The sequence below is a fragment of the Trachurus trachurus genome (genome assembly GCF_905171665.1).
Source record: "Trachurus trachurus genome assembly, chromosome: 20".
NCBI lineage: Eukaryota > Metazoa > Chordata > Actinopteri > Carangiformes > Carangidae > Trachurus > Trachurus trachurus.
The window spans coordinates 7,929,311-7,947,548 of record NC_139911.1 but is presented as its reverse complement, the minus strand read 5'-3'; the positions used below and the strand labels follow the sequence as shown (position 1 = coordinate 7,947,548).

Below are 18,238 nucleotides of genomic sequence, written 5' to 3'. Positions count from 1 at the left end.
AGACCCTATTTTCCTTTGTTTTTACCTTTAGCTTATGCTTTTACCGTATTGTTTTCCTATTCCTATTACCCCTGTTGTTTTTTCTATTGCTTTTCCCCAATTGTGTGTTCTTTTACTCTATTACTTTTTGCTATTTGTAGAAAGGCCAAGTTGTAAATCAGATGACTAAGGGCGGGCTTTCCTGAACCAATGTTAGCAGTCAATTCCTGAACACATGTATTCAGGTTTGGCATGGACTACACAACTGCAGTCCAGATTAGCACTGTTTGATGTATTTTCATTTTATAGCCTACTTTATTAATGCAGCATATTGTACTACTTAGTCAAACATCCACTACATTGCTGTAACAGTTTGTCACTTGTCAGACATAGCTTACAATATGATGAGGTCGAAAAAATATTGTAAATACTTAAAATAAAAGTAGATAAAAGTAGTTCAAATTAGCTCAGTCTTCACTTCATAATCACAGTCAGCACGCTGGAGGAAATAAGATACTGTTTAAAGCTTTAAGTCATGCTACAAATCAATGTTAATGGACTAATAAAGATAATTCAATTATATGCCATTTAAAGGGACAGACTGCTTAGTAGCTGAACTTTTTTTTTTTACATTTCCAGTAGCTATAATAGGTTTAATGCAAGAACCAGTTGCAGGAACATGTTCATTCTTAAACAGTATCCAAACAATTTGAGAGAGTTGTCGTATGGATGGGTGGGTGGGGGACACACACAGACTCCATTGATTCAACAGCAGTTAAATATGAATGAATTTTGAATTAAATATGATCTGATTAAAATATTTTAAACCAAGCCCTTTCATCCTTATGTCTTCACATATAAATGTTTTTGTTCTTTAATACGAGTTTAGTATAGTTCTGATTTGAAACTGATTTGATGAAAATCATTTAAAACAACTTAAATATTTAATATTGAAGGGGCACAAAGTAAATATGTCACCATATCATCCTTATCACCATAGTTTGTCAATTTCTGACATGAGTTTTGTAGGCTATTTTCTGATATAGGAATTTGGAAATGAGTTTAATTTCATTACACTGTGTTTAATGTTTGTTTACTCTTTAAAAACGGTTTAGTAGTTCCGAATTGAAACTGATTTGATTAAAAGTATTTAAAACAAACTTAATGCAAAATTAATCACTACATAATCATTATTACCATTGTTTGTTAACTTTCTAACAAGAATTTGGGTGTAGGTATTTCAGAACATGGATTCAGAAACATGTTTTAATGTTTTAAAAATGTTTGTTTTGTCTTTTAACATCAGTTTAGTCGTTTAAGTTTCTATTTTTACTGAGGAAAATGTGACGTCACCCTCCTTACGGGTAGTGGTGGTGGTGATAGTGGTGAATGATTTGGCCACGCCCCTGTGCGCGAGGGGCTCAGCTCAGGCAACGTCGCGCGGTGGAGTCTGATTGAAGCCACTGAGAAGAGAAACTACCGCGGGAGGAGGAGGAAACACTGCTGACTGACTGAGTGACTGGCTCCCGGTCTGTCTCAACCGCACTCCTTACTATCTTCCTCACAGGCCATTCCCGTTAAAAAGATGGCGTATCACAGTCCGTACAGAGCCCCGCCGCACATCAACGCTCCTCCGGACCAGAGCTTTCTGTGGAATATCTTCCAGAGGTGAGTAAGGGGAAGGGCGGCTTGTTTTGCCCGCAACGTCCGCTCCTCAGCCGCTTGTAGCACGGAAGAGACGAAGGGAGGTGGTGGTGACAGCGTGTTTTCACTGACTGCTCCTTCTTTTATCTTTACTCTTCACATTGTAACTGTCTGTGTCGTGTTGCGTTCAGGCTCCGCAGACTAATGAGTGATTTGTTAGTTTGGCTACAAGGTTAACCTCTCATGGCAAAAGGCTACTTACTGCACACAGTGTGAAATTACATGGCTGCTGCTGCTCCTCCATGACTCGAGCTATTACACGTCAGTGAGTGAGTGAGTGAGCAGGCCACATTACAGTTCAGTCCAATACATTACTTAAGCTTTACGGTGTTACATAGCTTCACTTAAACAGGCGGTCAACTGTCAGTGTCTGGAAATAAAAGCTGGCTGAGCTTGTGCCCAAACTGGGCTTTCCAGGACCTCCAGGAGTCCTTGAAGGGGGTTTTACCTCGCTAAAGAAAACACAGTTAAATTCAAGTTTGTTTAATAAAAAAAAAAAAAAGAGAGATTATGAGGGGAAATATTTCATGACTGACTCCTTCTACTTTGATTTCTCTGATTATGTGCAGAAGTCAGGTGAGAGAAATCATCACGACACAGTGGGGAAGATATAAAATAATAAAAGTCTGACAATTGTAGGGTCTGTTTGACGCAGTGTTTTAGGGAAGACTGACATGCATACACCAGAAAACTGACCTGCTATAATAATGTCATCTGCCACATCCTGTGTTGTTTTTATTTTCCAAAGTGTCAATGGCAATTATCGACCATTAATCTCCCAGCGGTTTGATCAATAAGTGTGTCAGCAGCTGAGAAGGTCGTAGTAGTAGGCAGAGGAGGGGGGGGGGGGGGGGGGGGGGGGGGTAGCTGATATGCTTTGGCCACTGGTAATAGTAAACTATAGACTTATGTAATACTGCAGAGGATTTTTCCCTTCTGCTTTGCTTTCTCTCAACATTGAGATGCTGCAGGCGTTGCAAGGCTTGAAATCTCCCTTAATGAATTATTGATGTATCGCGCCACATTCCTTTAGAAATTAGGTTAGATGTATAGTTTTGCCTTATATGGAAGCAGTTCCTCTTTACCTCTCCTACACACATTCATAATTTCTCATTTTACTCTCACACATAACATTACACTACATTTCATTTCTATATGTCTGCAGCAGCAATGTCAGCATCGCTCTACCTCTCACAGATGTGAACACACACACTCTCACTCACTGACACGAGCGTTGTGCTGCCTCATTCGTCGCCTCTTGGGGGAAAATATGGCACAACAGTGCAGGAATTCCCTCGGTCATGTGATCAGAGTCAATAGAGCATAGTTGACGTGAGAGGCTTCTCAATCTTGACTCATGCCTCATGATGATATGACTCAGTGTCCTATGTGATGCTTCTGTAAATCCACTCGACTTAGGTCACATTTCATATGTCTATTTTTAATGCCGTCTTATCATGAGTCGGTATTTTTTTCTGACTGAATGTGTCAGTTGACCGAGTGAACTTATTCACTCTCAGGGTGTTTTCTTTTTCCCTAGTGAATGAGGGAGGAGGATGCCAAGTAAAGGAGTCATGTGTTAGTGCTTTAGCCTCTAACAGCTGCAACAATGGAGCTGGTGTTGTTTTTTTCACCCTGTGAATTCATGTCTGTGTGTGTTTGTGTTTGTGTGTGTGTCATCATGGCAACACAGGGTCCTGGAGACCCCTTCAGTAGGTGGTTTTGTGTGATTTGTGTAGCAGGTGTGGTTGATCGGCCCCGAAGATCATATGACAAGTTCAATCACGGGTTTTCCCACAGATTTGGTGATCACATGATTATTTGTGCACATAGTTGCCCTGGATACAAACGTCTCCCCATCTCATAAAGCTCATCAGGTTTTCTTTCTGCTCTGATTTTATTCTGAAAGTTATGACCAGATGTTGTGATTTATATCCACAATGCCGTCTTCTTCTGTGGACACCGTTTTGCTCAGTTCACACGCATTTAATTGTGTAGCTATATGAGCATTTGCTTGGACGCAGCTGTTACTTATATATGAGATGTTGCCGTATGTAAATACTTTAATTTGAAAGTCCAGGACAAACCAGCTGACTCCAGCTCATCCTGCCTTTGTCCCACGGATGAACCATAACTCTTCCGTCTAGTCCAGGATGCCGCCCACTATCAGCTACAGGCAAATTCACGCTGACGACAGAATAAACCGACTATTGCTAAATATTGTGCAAGAGAGAGGGAGAGAAACACAAAAGAGGGAAAGAGCACGATGAAAGGGAGCACTCCCTAATCCAGTATCCAGATGAAGATGTAAAGGTAGAAAACAACATGAGATGGAAAGAGAGGAGGAGGAGGAGGAGACTGGAGCTTGGTGGTGCATCATGGGAAGTCCCCTGGCAGCGAAGCGCTAAAAGCTAGAGCCTCATCATCATCATGTAACTCCTCTCTCCCCTTTTCCCTGGTTCTCAGTGGATGTTTCTGCTATGAACCCAGCCCTTCAAGCGTCAATAACATACGGCTTTGATTTAGATTGAGATTAGATACAGACTAATTGTCGTGCAAGCAAAACAACACACCGACTGTCTCTCATGCTTCAGTGTCAATATTTGTTGCTGGTATCTTTGAAATAACTACATGCAACAACAAGCAGAGTTTCCCCACAGGTTTTTTTGTGAGTGCAGCTTTTAATTTGGGATTTTTATGCTTTTGCGCCACAGTGGCCATGGCCTTACTTTTTGGACAGTTAATGTGGAAAGTAGGGCAGGTTTTGTTCCACTGACTGCTCAATGGGACAAAGTGAGACATAGGAAAGTATGAGCACAATAACTGACTCAGCTGTGGTGTTTTTCTTTTTCTTTTTACAACCCAGTTTTGAATTTGACAACGTCTGTGCTACAGGCAAGAGGAGATTTGTTTTAATGATGTTTTCACTCGGTGTGTCAGTTTATTTCATGCTAAAAAGTCTTTTGAGCTAATTGTACCTGAGGGTAAGTTAGTAAAAGGTTATTGGGAGGAAAGGAGAGGAGAGAGGATGATGTACAATAGTGTCAGTATAAAGATGGGTGTGGTCCTATTTTGGTGTATGATGTAGACACGGACATGGAAATATTAATCTAAATATAGCACCTCAATGACACGTGCTATATTTAGATTAATATTTCCATTGAAGTCCTTGTTCTTCTCAACAGCCGTGTTAACACTGAACCAACACATGTACCAACAGGAGCTACAGTTACCGGCGGCTACAGTCCAAAACAAGCAACGAGGCAGGGAAAGATGCAAATCACCACTTCTGCTCAGGACTTTCAGAATAAAATCCTCGAGACATGATGCAGAGATTTGAGAATCAGGCTTTTAAATTGAAGCGACACGCACAAGTTAAACTGAATTTGTGTTCATATGATCTTAAGCCAGACTGACCACCCCTTGTGTCAGTGTTTGGAAAAGGTTGGGTACCTCACAAACCGAACCACCCCGCGCACCGTAACTGACAAAGCTCTCATTTATGGAGGTATGCTAGGAGCTATTTTCTCACCGAGGTGACCAAGCAGGTCTCCTTATGTTTGTTTTTCTTTATTTAGGCGGCGGAGGGGAGGGGAGGGGGGGTTCAAGAGTTGGTAGCAGGAGTACACAAGAGACACAGTGTATCTAATCACCGTGTAGAAAGGCTGCCGATATTGTGATGCAACCTCACATAAAGAGTCACAGTTGGGAGCGGAAAGCCTCCCCACCGTGTCAGCTTTGGGCCGGTCCTCTGCTTGTTTTCATTGGAGGTTTTTTTTCCCTGCCTCCTCCTCCTCCTCCTTTTCATACGTCTTCTCCGCTGGTATTCAGAGTGTTTACTGAGTGTGCTCTGTGTTGATAGGCCGGGCCCTGACAGGTTGCTAAGGAGCGGCTGACTCACTGGATGTTTGACTGTAGGTCTACATTGCAGTGGCGGCTTACATTATTTTACAGCTGTGAAACCCATGATTTGGGTCATAGTCCAGTCTGCTCCCTTGTTTTATGTTTGTAGAAAGGCTCATGGCTGAGTCAGGGGCTGGGCCTTGTAAATGTGTTGAAACTTCAACTGACTTATTGGTAGGAGGATGGGTGAGGAAATTTAAAGTGAAAGTGAGCCCAGAATGTAGTTTATAGCTCAATTTCAATCAAATTTTTCTATTTTCACCTTGAATACGTTTTAATCTGCCTTTTAAGGGAGTGTCTCTCCTGCCTAGACTGCATCAAAAGTAGGAAAAAAAGTATTTCTCTCCCATTGATCGATCACAAAAACGCACAATGTGTATAAAAACCATCTCACTACACTAATCTACAAGTTATTGGCCATTGTATGTACTAAAACAGGGAGTTTAGAGCTCCAGCCAAGATAGACAGTTAATATAGCCTGGCAGTGACTTGACAGCCCATACATACAGTCATAAAACCTCCGTCCTACCTTCAGACCTTTAGACACCTCAGTGGTTTTGATGTCCGCCAGCTCCTCCCTTTTCTCCACTTCTCCCTGTAAATGTTGCCACAGACATAAAAGATTAATGTAATGTCATTTAACGAAAGGGGGCAAACAAACCATTATCACATCAATGATCCAAGGTGAACTGCAATTCTTTTTTCTCTTTCTTTTTTTTTCATTATTGTGATAATTGAGTGAGTATTTAATAATTTACTGTACTGAGAACAAATACCAATCATTCCCCAGTGCCGCCAGCCTCCCCAGTGATAAGAATGCTGTTCAGTGGGTTTGTACACCGTCTGGCAGAAAATGCAATTTGAAGATCTGTTTAAAAGGATGATTACATTTGAGGCTGATTAGTTTTCTGTCGATTGACTCGTTGGATCATTGATTAATTGTTCCAGCTTCAAAACCTAAGCGCTGGGCAAGGTGAAGGACAGTTTAATGATTTTGTAGTCTTCTCATTTTGGTGCTTTGGTTGGAAGTTTTTCATTTTACAGATACAGAGATGAAATGAATGGGCAGACAAAGTGTTGGGACATAGCAAACATTGCCTGGGTTTTGTGCTTCTCTTATTTCAGCCTTTAAACTGAGGAGCCCTCTGCAGATTTTAGTTTTGGTTTCACTTATCACTCTAAATATGTTACACTGGGACTCTTGTATGTTTGGACCATGCTGGTAGCACTGAGGCACGCTGCCAGCCAGGCGTTAGTGGGCGGAATATCTTCTTCTTTTTTTCATTTCAGCATCGGTATTAACAGGTTAGAGCAGCCACATGAAGCGTGGAGCGAGTTTTGACATTTCAATCTGTTTGCACGATGCACGCACCGGTCCTGACAACAGAAAACACACAGGGAAACAATCTGTTTGTAGTGACACTCTCAACGTACCAGCAGCACACTGTCACTGTTAATTACAGCTTCACTGTCTGGGCTACATCTGAATACGACACAGACACGAAACAACCATCTCAGAGACAATGGAGGTTACATTTACTGTAAACACACGCTAGGCTACATTTATATTAAGTTAATAATTAATCAGGGGAAGGGTAGTTTTTATTCTAGTGCGTGCTCACTCTCTGTTTCTCTTTATGAGGGTAAATAAGGTTTATAATGAGAAGAAATCACACACTTAATTATTGATCGGCCTATTATATAAGGCCAACTGGATGTTAAAAGATAAAGCTGGCAGCAGGGAAGTAGCTGTCACGGACAGACAGCGTGTCCCAGGTGTAAAAGTTTCATGCTTGCCAACATTCGGTTTCACTTTTCAGGTTCAACACACACACGCACGCACACACACACAGAGACACACGCCCAGCCTGTTTGACCAGGTCTCAGGGGAGCTGCGAGCGTACATGCGTCTCCATCAAAGAGCTCCATTCAATCTCGGTGGACTGTTGAAAAGCTAACACGCGCTCAGGAGGATACAGTTTCATCCGTCAAGCGCTGGTGCCCGCTGCTATTGTGTGCTGGAGTGTGTGGGTCTGTGATGTGATTAATGCAGGCGGTATCTAATCTGTGCTATCTAAACTCTCCTCCTCAGGGTCGACAAGGACCGGAGCGGAGTGATATCAGACTCAGAGCTTCAGCAGGCCCTATCGAACGGTATGTATTGGTGTCTATGTTATTTTTGTTGGGGGGGGTGGGGGCTTGTATTCAATTTCTGCCGCTTTGATTTTTTGTTTCACTCTCTTTATACAGTCTGCCAGCAGGTTATTACCCACCTCGAATCTAATACAGCAGCCTGGTAATAAATCCTACGATTGTAAAGTTGAGTTTTTATTGAAATGGAGTTCAGCAGCTCAGGAGGAGAAGGATTCGAACTGGATTAAGGGTTCATTTCCCAGTGATAAGGTTACACAGGTCGTCTCTCTCTGGGAGCGGAGAGTCAGATTTATTCTTTCTTGGCCTTAGAAAAGCTGCCACAATGAAGCCAGTTGGTAAAAATATCTATTTCCCTGCCCACACACACACACATCACTGAACTGGCTGCATTGTATCTTGCTCGGCGGCATTGGAAATCCAATAACGATTGTCTCAACGTATATTTCAGAGCACAGTTTGCCCAGAAACTGTGACACACACAGGTTGATGTTTGTCTTCTCATTAAACTATAATGTGCTACCCGTCAGGTTTATGACTGGTTTGCTTGGGCAGCTTTTCAAAGACTTCTGAACAGATGACTCTCCTCAGAAATCCATTTTTGAGGGCACATCAGAGGGAAAAAAGAGAGGAGTGAAAGCCAGAAGCAGCAGCAGCAGTGAAAGAAGCTGTTATCAGGCTGCGCAGTGGCTCTGGCTCAGCATACTGATTAGTGTGAGTGCTGCATTTCCCACCCATAGGCCTTCACTTCTATCTGCCAGGTGGATAAAATCACTTGGTTTATTAATCATCTAATTTTTGGCCACATACCTGTTTGAGCTGTGGGCGCTGCTGAGTGGGAACTAGAGCCGCCAGGCGAGGCGTTAAGGCAACGCCCGTAAATCGTAGCGTGTACGGATACACGGGTCTACATGTGTGGCGTTTTGTAGGATCGGGCAGTAATGTGGTATCACAGTTATTACAGCCTTGGCCCGACACATGCACGCTGCTTTGAATCTGTAATACTTCCTCATCTAATCTCAACCACTGCATCCGTGCGACCTGTGGGTCATATTGACACGTGCATCTCTACTTCAGACGCTGCAGGGGAAAACTTTCCTGCTGTAACCAGCAATAAACTTTATTTTCTGTGCCAGTTTCAGTCGAGGTGAGAGATTAACTGAAATAAATCTTAAGCATAAATCCGTTGTTGAAGCACTTCTGCAGCTCGACGGCTATTGAGTTTGAAATGATGTGGTCCAAGCAGCAGGTCGGCAAATCAATCTGCATCGATTTATGAATGAAAGTGGGTGGCTCCTGCACATTTGAATTATTGCCGAAATAGGTCTGAAGAAGTCATATAAACAGTTTCATCTAATCACTGATGAGAAGTAACACAGGACATAAAAATCTAAATAAAGATACACAACGACGACGAAGACAGGCTGTTAATGTGGCCCACATTGAGACGAACAGCTGGCTTTTCTTGGTTTCACGTGCACTTGCGCACAGACAGTGCGTGCATGAGCATATGCGTGACTTAAAAATAAACACACAGACACACACACACACACAAGCGTAATGTCCGTGCATCCCTTCCTCTGCGTCCTTTCACACCCCGTGGCATGTGTGCGTGTCATGAACAGCAGGTTGCCTGGTGCAGTCTCTGCAGGTTCATTAGCTTCGCTGTGATATGAAGCAGAGCCAGAGAAGTGAACACGCAGCACCGCATCGCATCCCGTCTTTCTGTTGCCACCAGCCGTACCGTCAGCTAAGCTTCGTCTGCCTTGACCTCTCTCTTTGTCATCTACCTCTTCTTCTTTTTTTTTGTTACTCCTTCTCCCTCAGGGGAAGAAGTGTGTAGAGAAGAGTGTCAAGGCTTTGAAGGCAGAGGAACCAAGGAAGGAAGGAAGGTCTGATTTGTTGGAGCTGCTGTTGTTTACACTCTTCAATCACCTCCTCATTCTGCACCACACACTCGCGCTCCCCTCCTCATCCTCCTTCTGAACTATGCCAGCTCCCTTTTCTTTCTTTTTTTTTACTGTTTCTACTCAATTGAATCTGAACGATTTTCAAGGACAAGAATCTGCCGACAGGATGAGATATTTTCAGCTGTTTCCAACCCAGTTTCTCTCTTATCAAACGCTTTGATTCTTCTGAGACTGTAAACTCTATTGTCAAGATGATGATGTCACTTTTTGTAGTGTTTCAAACTGCATTGATATCTCTTCCTACGAGCTGAGGACTGCTTTCCTTTTCATAATTACAACTAACGAAATTACAGGACTGTATGAGGCTGGATGGCTTTTACAGCTCTCCTCTCTTACCCTCTCCTCTCCTCTTTTATCTTCTCCTCCTCTCCTTTCCTCTCCTCTTCTTCCCTCTCTTTGCCTCTCCTCTCCACTTCTTTTTTTCCTCTCTTCTCTCCTCCTCCCCTTCCCCTCCCTTCCCCTCCTCTCCTCTTCTATTTTATCCTCTCTTCTCCTCTCCTCTCCGTGGGGATATGGCAGCGACTCAGTCCCTGCTGTGTCCTCTGTCTGTTTTGTCCTCTGTCACTCCAACTTTCTATCTTTGTCTCTCGCCTGTGATCCGTTACTTGGCCCCACTTTCTCTCTATTTTCTGTGTTTCCATCCCTCTATTCTCCATCCCTCTATCAGTCCTGGGTGTGACAGTGAAGCATCCTTGATGGGACTGTGAATGGCTCAGGGCCACTTAAGTGTATGTGCGTGTCTGTGTTGTGTAGCTGCATAATTTCCTATGAATATGGAATTTGTTCATTGCCTTCCCCCCCCTCCCTTGCTCCCCGACTCTGCTGTTCACACAGATTTATACCCGTGTTATTTATTTGAGCGTGTTGTTGAAGCAGCACAAGAACTGCTGAGACCTGCGCAGGGACTGCAGATTAGCTGCTGGCTAAATCTGGTACAATGCCTCTCTTCTCTTCGCCTGTCATGATTGTTTTTTGTGCTCGTTCCCTGATAGATAAATGTAATAAGCTCAATGAAAGTGAACACAATTGAATTGAGGGAGCACATGCTCGCTGTGCAGTTTTGGCTCAGAGCGACAGGGGTCGAGGAACTCGTGCGACAACCTGAACCTCGACTCGTCTACGTCTGTGAAACTCAGTGGCACTGAGGTTAAATGAGACGGTGGTGCGTATTGATTGCTTTCTATAGATTGTCCTGGTTATCAGCTACCAAGGAATGAGATGAATTCAATGCTTCATGCAAATACCGACCCTGTTGTGCCCTGGGATTTTTAGATACTAGTCTGAGGCACTTGTGTTGTTAACATGTGGCTGGATTCATTTGGCCTGAAACTGAGAATGACTTGCTGTGTGACTCATGAGCTAGTGATTATTTCTAATGTTTTATTAGACATGAGCAATGATTTGGTTGAATCCCAAAGCCCTTTAGCAGCTATACATTCATACATTTTATTTCCTCTGTTTCCCCCAGATAACAGGATAATTCTCTTGAGATTTGCGACATATTTCTTCAATATATCTCTTCAGTCGAGGCCTGACAGGCTGCAATAGCTTAGTGCCATGCTACATGACAGTATACACATTAGAAGATGTTAGCGAGGCTGCAGCTTTAGAGAATTATCCCATTATCTCAGGAAAACAGAGGATATAAAACGTGTGACTCTACGGCCGCTTATAGTCCAGTAATTTTAGGCCAAAAAAGGGGTCAACGTTAAACAAATTGCAACAGAAGCAAACTCAACTGATTTTGTATCCTCAACATGTCCTGAGTGAGGGAAAAAAAGCCCCGAAGAATCCCATTAGGGGAAAGTTTCGAAAAACACCCAAACATATCCCATTTAGACGCATACAAACATTTTTTTTCACGTGTATAGGGTAAAATTTTTAACTTTTAGATATCTCCATGAAAATTACTGAGTTGATTACTTACATTAAGACAAACAAAAAATGTATTACAAGTTTTTTGAAATTCTTTGTTAACATGAGCAAATTTGCATACATTTGCATAAATTCCACCGTTTTGACGGCACATGTATGAAGTTGCTGTGGTGGCACCGGCATGAAAATTGGAATGAGTTGACTCCATCGGCCAACCAACAAGTTGACCACTTTAAATTTCAAGGTGACTGCAATTTTTCAAGACAGCCACATCCTTAGTAGAGCAGGTATGACATGCTCCGTCTCTATTAATGCTCATGCAGCCTAATTTGGTTCCATTCCTTAAGTTTTTTAACTGTAATATCATATTACAGTTAAAAAAACGTCTTGTTCAATCTTGTTAACATATTATATGTTAACAAGATTGAACAAGACATTTTCACCTGCTCTACTCAATGTTTAGATCAGGTGATCTAAACATTGATTTAGATCAAATTAGCCATACGTAACTGGATTATGCACTGTTGGCTCATGTCATACCTGCTCTACTAAGGATGTGGCTGTCTTGAAAAATTGCAGTCATCTTGAAATTTAAAGTGGTCAACTTGTCGGTTGACCGATGGAGTCAACTCATTCCAGTTTTCATGCCGGTACCACCACAGCAACTTCATATATACATGTGCCGTCCAAACAGTGGAATTTTTGCCAATTTATGCAGATATATGCAAATTTGCTCATGTTAACAAAGAATTTCAAAAAACTTGTAATACATTTTTTGTTTGTCTTAATGTAAGTAATCAACTCAGTAATTTTCATGGAGATATCTAAAGGGTAAAAATTTTACCCTATTCACGTGAAAAAAATGTTTTTATATGCGTATAAATGGGATATGTTTGGGTGTTTTTCTAAACTTTCCCCTAATGGGATTCTTCGGGGCTTTTTTTCCCTCACTCAGGACATGTTGAGGATACAAAATCAGTTGAGTTTGCTTCTGTTGCAATTTGTTTAACCTTTTCTCATAAAATGACTGGACTATTAGGGCTTCTGTAGTTATTAGATATTAGATACTAGTATTGGAAATAGAAGGTTCCAGGAAATTCAAGAAATAATAATGATATTTACGGACGGACCTTATCCCCAGGCCGATGTCTGTCGGGAGATAAAACAGAAATGTCGAATGTGACAAAAAGTGCAGACTCAAGTTTTGACGGTGTGGGAGCCAGAATTATATTGAGGCATTGGAAATCACCCACACGTTCAATACTTTCTCAGCGACTGAGATTGCATCACATGAGGTAATGTTGGCCGCGATAGAGGGAGAAATGAGCCCCTGGCATTGGAGATTGGAAGTGTTTTATGGGTCATTTGCATTTCATTAAAGGCTTTTATGTAAGACAATACAAAGCTGTGTGTAGCCCGGCGTGTAATCTGATTCCCCAGTGTCTGGGAAAACTAGTTTATAATATTACCACTTATTTCTTTCTTTATCTCCATCTCGTACTCCTGTTCTGTGTCATGTTGGAGATATTCAACTTTGATTATAGACATTTTATTTGGAGAGAAAGTGGATTTTAAGATTAGTCTTGGTGATTATGTTTTCACCCCCCTATGTTTTCCTAATGTTTAACCGTTATATGTTATGTGTACACTCCGTTTTTCATCCAGCCGTCCTCTCTCCTCACCTCCTATACTCCCTCTCTCTCTCCACCTCACCACTGGCAGTTGAGCTCACTAGTGAGAGAGCCCAGTGTGCGCTCTGGACAGAGGGCCTATTGTCCCACTTGGCAATCAGAAGCACACAAACATCTCAACCATACTGACCACCTCACCCTGGGCAGCCACAGCCGGTCTGGTACGCTGGTACCTGATAGGATGCTGCTCCTCTCATACATTTAAATTCAGTAGATGGATAGTCTAAGAAGAATAAAGGATGTAGCCCAGCAACAATCCCAACAATAAAACACACCAAGCAAAATGTTTTTTTGCAACAAATACAAACACCACCCACTGGTCTCATTGCACTGGTATGTAACTGAGATTTTTTCTGTCTCACAGGCACATGGACTCCCTTCAACCCAGTGACGGTCCGCTCCATCATATGTAAGTAACCACCTACAATGACATGATGTACTACACAAGCTGCTGATTTACATCCACATATAATAATAATAATAATAGTAATACAGTCTTCACAGTTACACTACCAGTCTAAAAACTACAGCATGTGGACAATATGTCACTGTTTCTAAATAAAACCAGTAGGCAAGCCGTCTACAAGGTAGGCCAGGCCTGGGTCTTTTATTTTGAAGTCTGAAAATGTGTTTCCATCCTAGTGTATTCACTGTGTATTTGTTTATCTGTTATACATTAAAATCTGGCTACTATTTATTTATTCTAACATTTTCCTACACAGGAGCCAGTCTGTGTTTTGTTTACCGACACCTTTTTTAAATGATTCATTTTAATCTTATCAGTTCACAGTTGATAGGTGGTTAACAAGCACCGGCTATTTTCATTTAATTTTATTGGCAGTTGTGCTATGATGGTCAAAATGTTTTAATCCTCAGTGTGGTTGTGGACTCAAGGCTTTTTAACCACACCACACACACACATATAAACTCCACCTCAGTATATTGCGCGCGCACACACACACACACACATATATATACGTATATATAGTATATACTGTGTGTATATATATATATATATATATATATATATATATATATATATATATATATATATATATCTCATAAAAGTATGCAGTTGAAAGGGTTTGCAGTTCAGAGCACACACACACCTGTGTACATTTTCGTTTGCTCACAGTAAAACTGTGTCAAAAACATCTTTGCCCCGGTCTCTTAAACAAGTCGTCCTGTTTTTGTTGTGTGTCTTGCAGAGTAAATCCCTGTAATTCCATCACTCCCCCTTCCCACAGCGCCACACACTATAAATCATTTGGTTAATAGTCCCACAGAAATCCTGTAATAACACTCCCTTTGTTGAGGGGTAATTGGATTGAGCCACGCAGGGGTGAGGAGTAAAGTATGGTGTGTGGGGGGGGACCAAACACTTTCCTCCTCTGTTCTGGTGTTTTCATTATAATACAGTGATTAAGTCTCATAAGACAGGAGCCAGCCACAGTTTACTGACAGCGCTTTAAAACTGTATGTGGCTGCAGTGCACGATTGCTTTCATATTACAGGATTCATCCCAAGTGTGTATGAGGACCAACACATTTAGATTTGTGAGCGTACAACTGTGTGTAGAGTGAGTCATACTGTATGTACAGTGTACCTTATTGCCGTCTTCCTCCTCCTTTCTTTCTTTCAGCCATGTTCGACAGGGAAAACAAAGGCGGGGTGAACTTCAACGAGTTCGCCGGGGTGTGGAAGTACATCACGGACTGGCAGAACATCTTCAGGACCTACGACAGGGACAACTCGGGCTTCATTGATAAGAACGAGCTCAAACAGGCACTGACTGGATTCGGTGAGCAGCAAAGTATGCTTGTACATTAACATTCAATCAGTGTTGTGGAGGGGCTCCGTGGCTGTCACCTTTCTCTGAGTCAATAGGTCAGATTTTGTCTTTTCTACTCACTCTGGCTGTGTCTGTGTGTCAATAGACCAGTATCTCATGTGTGTGTTGTAGATTCTGTCTCTACTTTTCACTCACCACTTTTTGTTTGTGGCTCAGGAGGTGTAGGGGCTCTGGCTCCTTCAGTCTCCATGTAGAAGTGTCTTTAGGGAGGATACTGAACCTGCATTGCCCCCTGATGAATCATCAGAGTGTGACAGAAAACCTGCTGAACGCAGAGAAAAAAAAGCAGCATATGAATGTGTGAATCGTGGCTCATGGTGTAAAAAGCTTTGAGTGGTCGATGGGACTAGAAAAGTGTAGTCGTCCATTTACCACTTACCATTCATGTAGCAGCTGTTTTGTTCAGCTTCACCGACACAGTCACATACAGGCTTTTATTTCTGCTTGACAAACAGCTTCAGTCTGACATCTACAATACAGTGCACATACTGTACTGTATGTTGGGATGCATCCAAGGCCAACTATTCAGCAAAGTAATACTGGTTCACTCACGACTAACATGCCACCACAGAATGGAATTTGTGGAGTTTCAATATAAGATTTGTTGCATTTAAACGAAAACAGAGCTGTATAATAAATCAGTAGTCAGGAAAATTAGTAAGGATAAGGAACCATTAAGACCTAAGCCGAAAACCAGGGGAGATAATCCAGGTTGATTCCATTGGTGCATAGACCCAGTGTCCTCACTGAGTGTTAAACAAGCAGAGACTTAATCCATTTTAGACCCCCACTAATAAAACAAACAGACTGTGATAGGGTGAATGAATGTGTGTGAAGCATTTTGTAACGTGGGTTTTCTTTCTGCTGTGCACAGGATACCGTCTATCGGACCAGTTCTACAACACACTGATAGAGAAGTTTGACCGCCAGAGGAAGGGGCAGGTGGCCTTTGACGACTTCATCCAGTGCTGTATTGTACTACAGGTGACAGATTCACACTATTTAATACATAAATAAACTGTAAAGAATAATATTAATTCTACTTAATCACGAAGAGTCACGTCAGAAAGTGCAGAGACCCACTTTTTGAACACCTCTGTGTGCTGTATTTTAAATTGTAAATGGATACAATTTCCATTTTTCCCATCAGTCTCTGCTCAGTAGCCCATAATGAATCTGGCTACTGTCCACCAGGGAACACTCCCAAGCTTTAGATATGGTTTAATAACCTTTCCCTGATCTATGCCTGGACTTAATGGCCTGCCCTGCACTGTGACTTGCAGGCACCTACACTACTGAGACGTATGTGTCGAATGCATACAGCTATGAATAGATGTGTATGCATTTTGTATTGGGAACTGTGGCACAATAAGAAATTATAGTTTGGTGTTCAAAAAGTAAAATTATATATGTTTCTTCTTTTTTCCACAGAGGTTGACTGACGTGTTCAGGCGGTACGATACAGACCAGGACGGCTGGATCCAGGTTTCATATGAACAGTATCTTTCCATGGTCTTCAATATAGTATAACGCACACGGATCACTGAGAGAAGAGCACAACTGGACACAACTGTGCAAGAGCTACCGGCACCTCCCGAATGTCTGCCATGGTGGACACTGCAAGATTTTTTTCTTTTTTCTTTTTCCAAAACCTAATTTTTAGCAGAATTTATAAAAACTAACAAGAAAACTTAAAGAATGTTCCATCCTTTGAGGTTGCAGTAACTTCCAGATGAAGAGTACGTGTCTGGAAGTGCAACCACGATACTCCAAAAAAGAAAAAAGAAAAAAAAACTTGCAGTGTTTTGTTGCTGTCGACCAATCTGAACAACGCCTGTGTCGGGGACTCTCGGTTGGGAACATTATGGACACATCTGTCAGTCTGTCTGTTATTGTCAATAAACTTTTTAATGTCTTAACTTTAATTGATACAATTAAAAAAAGAAACTCTGATTGACAGTTCAGAGTAAAATGATGCATTGTAAATATGATTTAAGATGCATTGCATGCTTTTCAGGGATATTTAGCCCCACTTTGAAGCATGCTTTCCCTTCTCTGTCTCTTATCTTTTCCTCAGCCCTATTTTGCTCAAAGCCATGTTTACAAGAACTGTGAAAGCAGCTGATGTTCTGCTTTGAGATTCACTGACATGCCAGCTTACATGCCATATTTGTACAAACTTATTTTTAACAGCAAATATATGATCAATAGAACACCGAATTTTTTGGTAGAGGGTGAGCAGAATGCCTTTAGTATGGGTTATGTTTTGTGCATGATGCCTTAAAATGTGTAAAAAAAGAAAAAACAACAACACAAGAGAGAAAAAAAAATCATTTTTCTTATGAAATAAAAAGAAAATCTCATATAGAGTGTATGTGTGTGTTATTTACAGGACTTGAAAGTCACGTTGCATTGCAGAGGAAACCATGGAATCAACATGGTTAAATGTCCCCCTCTGCTGTTTGTCTGGAGCATCCACCACTGCAGTGCACCCACACATGGGTGACATGAAAAACCTGAATAAATGAGTGGAGAGAAACAACGGATCTAAATACTTAAGCAGTTCAGCTCTGTAGCATCAATATAAAATTACATCTTAGAATTCTGTGATAAGTTTTCTTGAGAAATATTACAGTGACATGAAAACGTTTGGGCAGCCCTGGTCAACATTTCTGTTAATGTGAACAGTTCCACACCAAGTGGAAGATTAAACATGAGCCACTCCTTTGCAATATTTTATGCAATAGTGTGTTGTTTTAGTTTTAGAGAGAAAAGGGGAAACAAAGCAGCAACCTGTATAAGAATGGGAAACCCAGGAGACTTGAGTTCTCAGATAACTTTGACCAAGGTATCAGACTATTTACTATTTACATACTGTGATAGTCTCCAAAGGGGGGGCTACTACGTACTAACTATGCAGGGTGGCCAAACCTTTGCTCTTTCGTCACTTTGACAATGTAAAAGATAAAAAATATATATTGTTTAAAATGTAAAGAGAATGTGTCAGATTTATCTGTAACTTTATGCCTTTTGGAGATCGTTTCAGTGTCCACTTTCTTAACTGTTCACATTAACAGAAATTTTGACCAGGGGTGCCCAAACTTCTGCAGACC

General features: G+C 41.6%; 1 protein-coding gene across 1 annotated transcript; it reads left to right on the top strand.

Moving 5' to 3' along the window:
* Window positions 1-1,413: 1,413 nt before the first annotated feature.
* Window positions 1,414-17,442, top strand: pdcd6 (programmed cell death 6). The gene is made up of 6 exons (XM_083995069.1): window positions 1,414-1,647; window positions 7,679-7,740; window positions 13,638-13,682; window positions 14,916-15,074; window positions 16,000-16,109; window positions 16,557-17,442. Exons 1-6 carry the CDS (start codon window positions 1,565-1,567, stop codon window positions 16,653-16,655), a joined length of 558 nt encoding a protein of 185 aa, XP_083851195.1. The 5' UTR covers window positions 1,414-1,564; the 3' UTR covers window positions 16,656-17,442.
* Window positions 17,443-18,238: the final 796 nt, after the last annotated feature.

What these genes read in the sequence shown, in the direction of transcription:
- pdcd6 (XM_083995069.1), top strand. Translation starts at nt 1,565, where the DNA reads ATGGCGTATCACAGTCCGTACAGAGCCCCGCCGCACATCAACGCTCCT. An exon ending in GACGGTCCGCTCCATCATAT is followed by an intron (nt 13,683 to 14,915) that starts GTAAGTAACCAC and finishes TCTTTCTTTCAG; the next exon opens with CCATGTTCGACAGGGAAAAC. An exon ending in ACAGGCACTGACTGGATTCG is followed by an intron (nt 15,075 to 15,999) that starts GTGAGCAGCAAA and finishes TGCTGTGCACAG; the next exon opens with GATACCGTCTATCGGACCAG.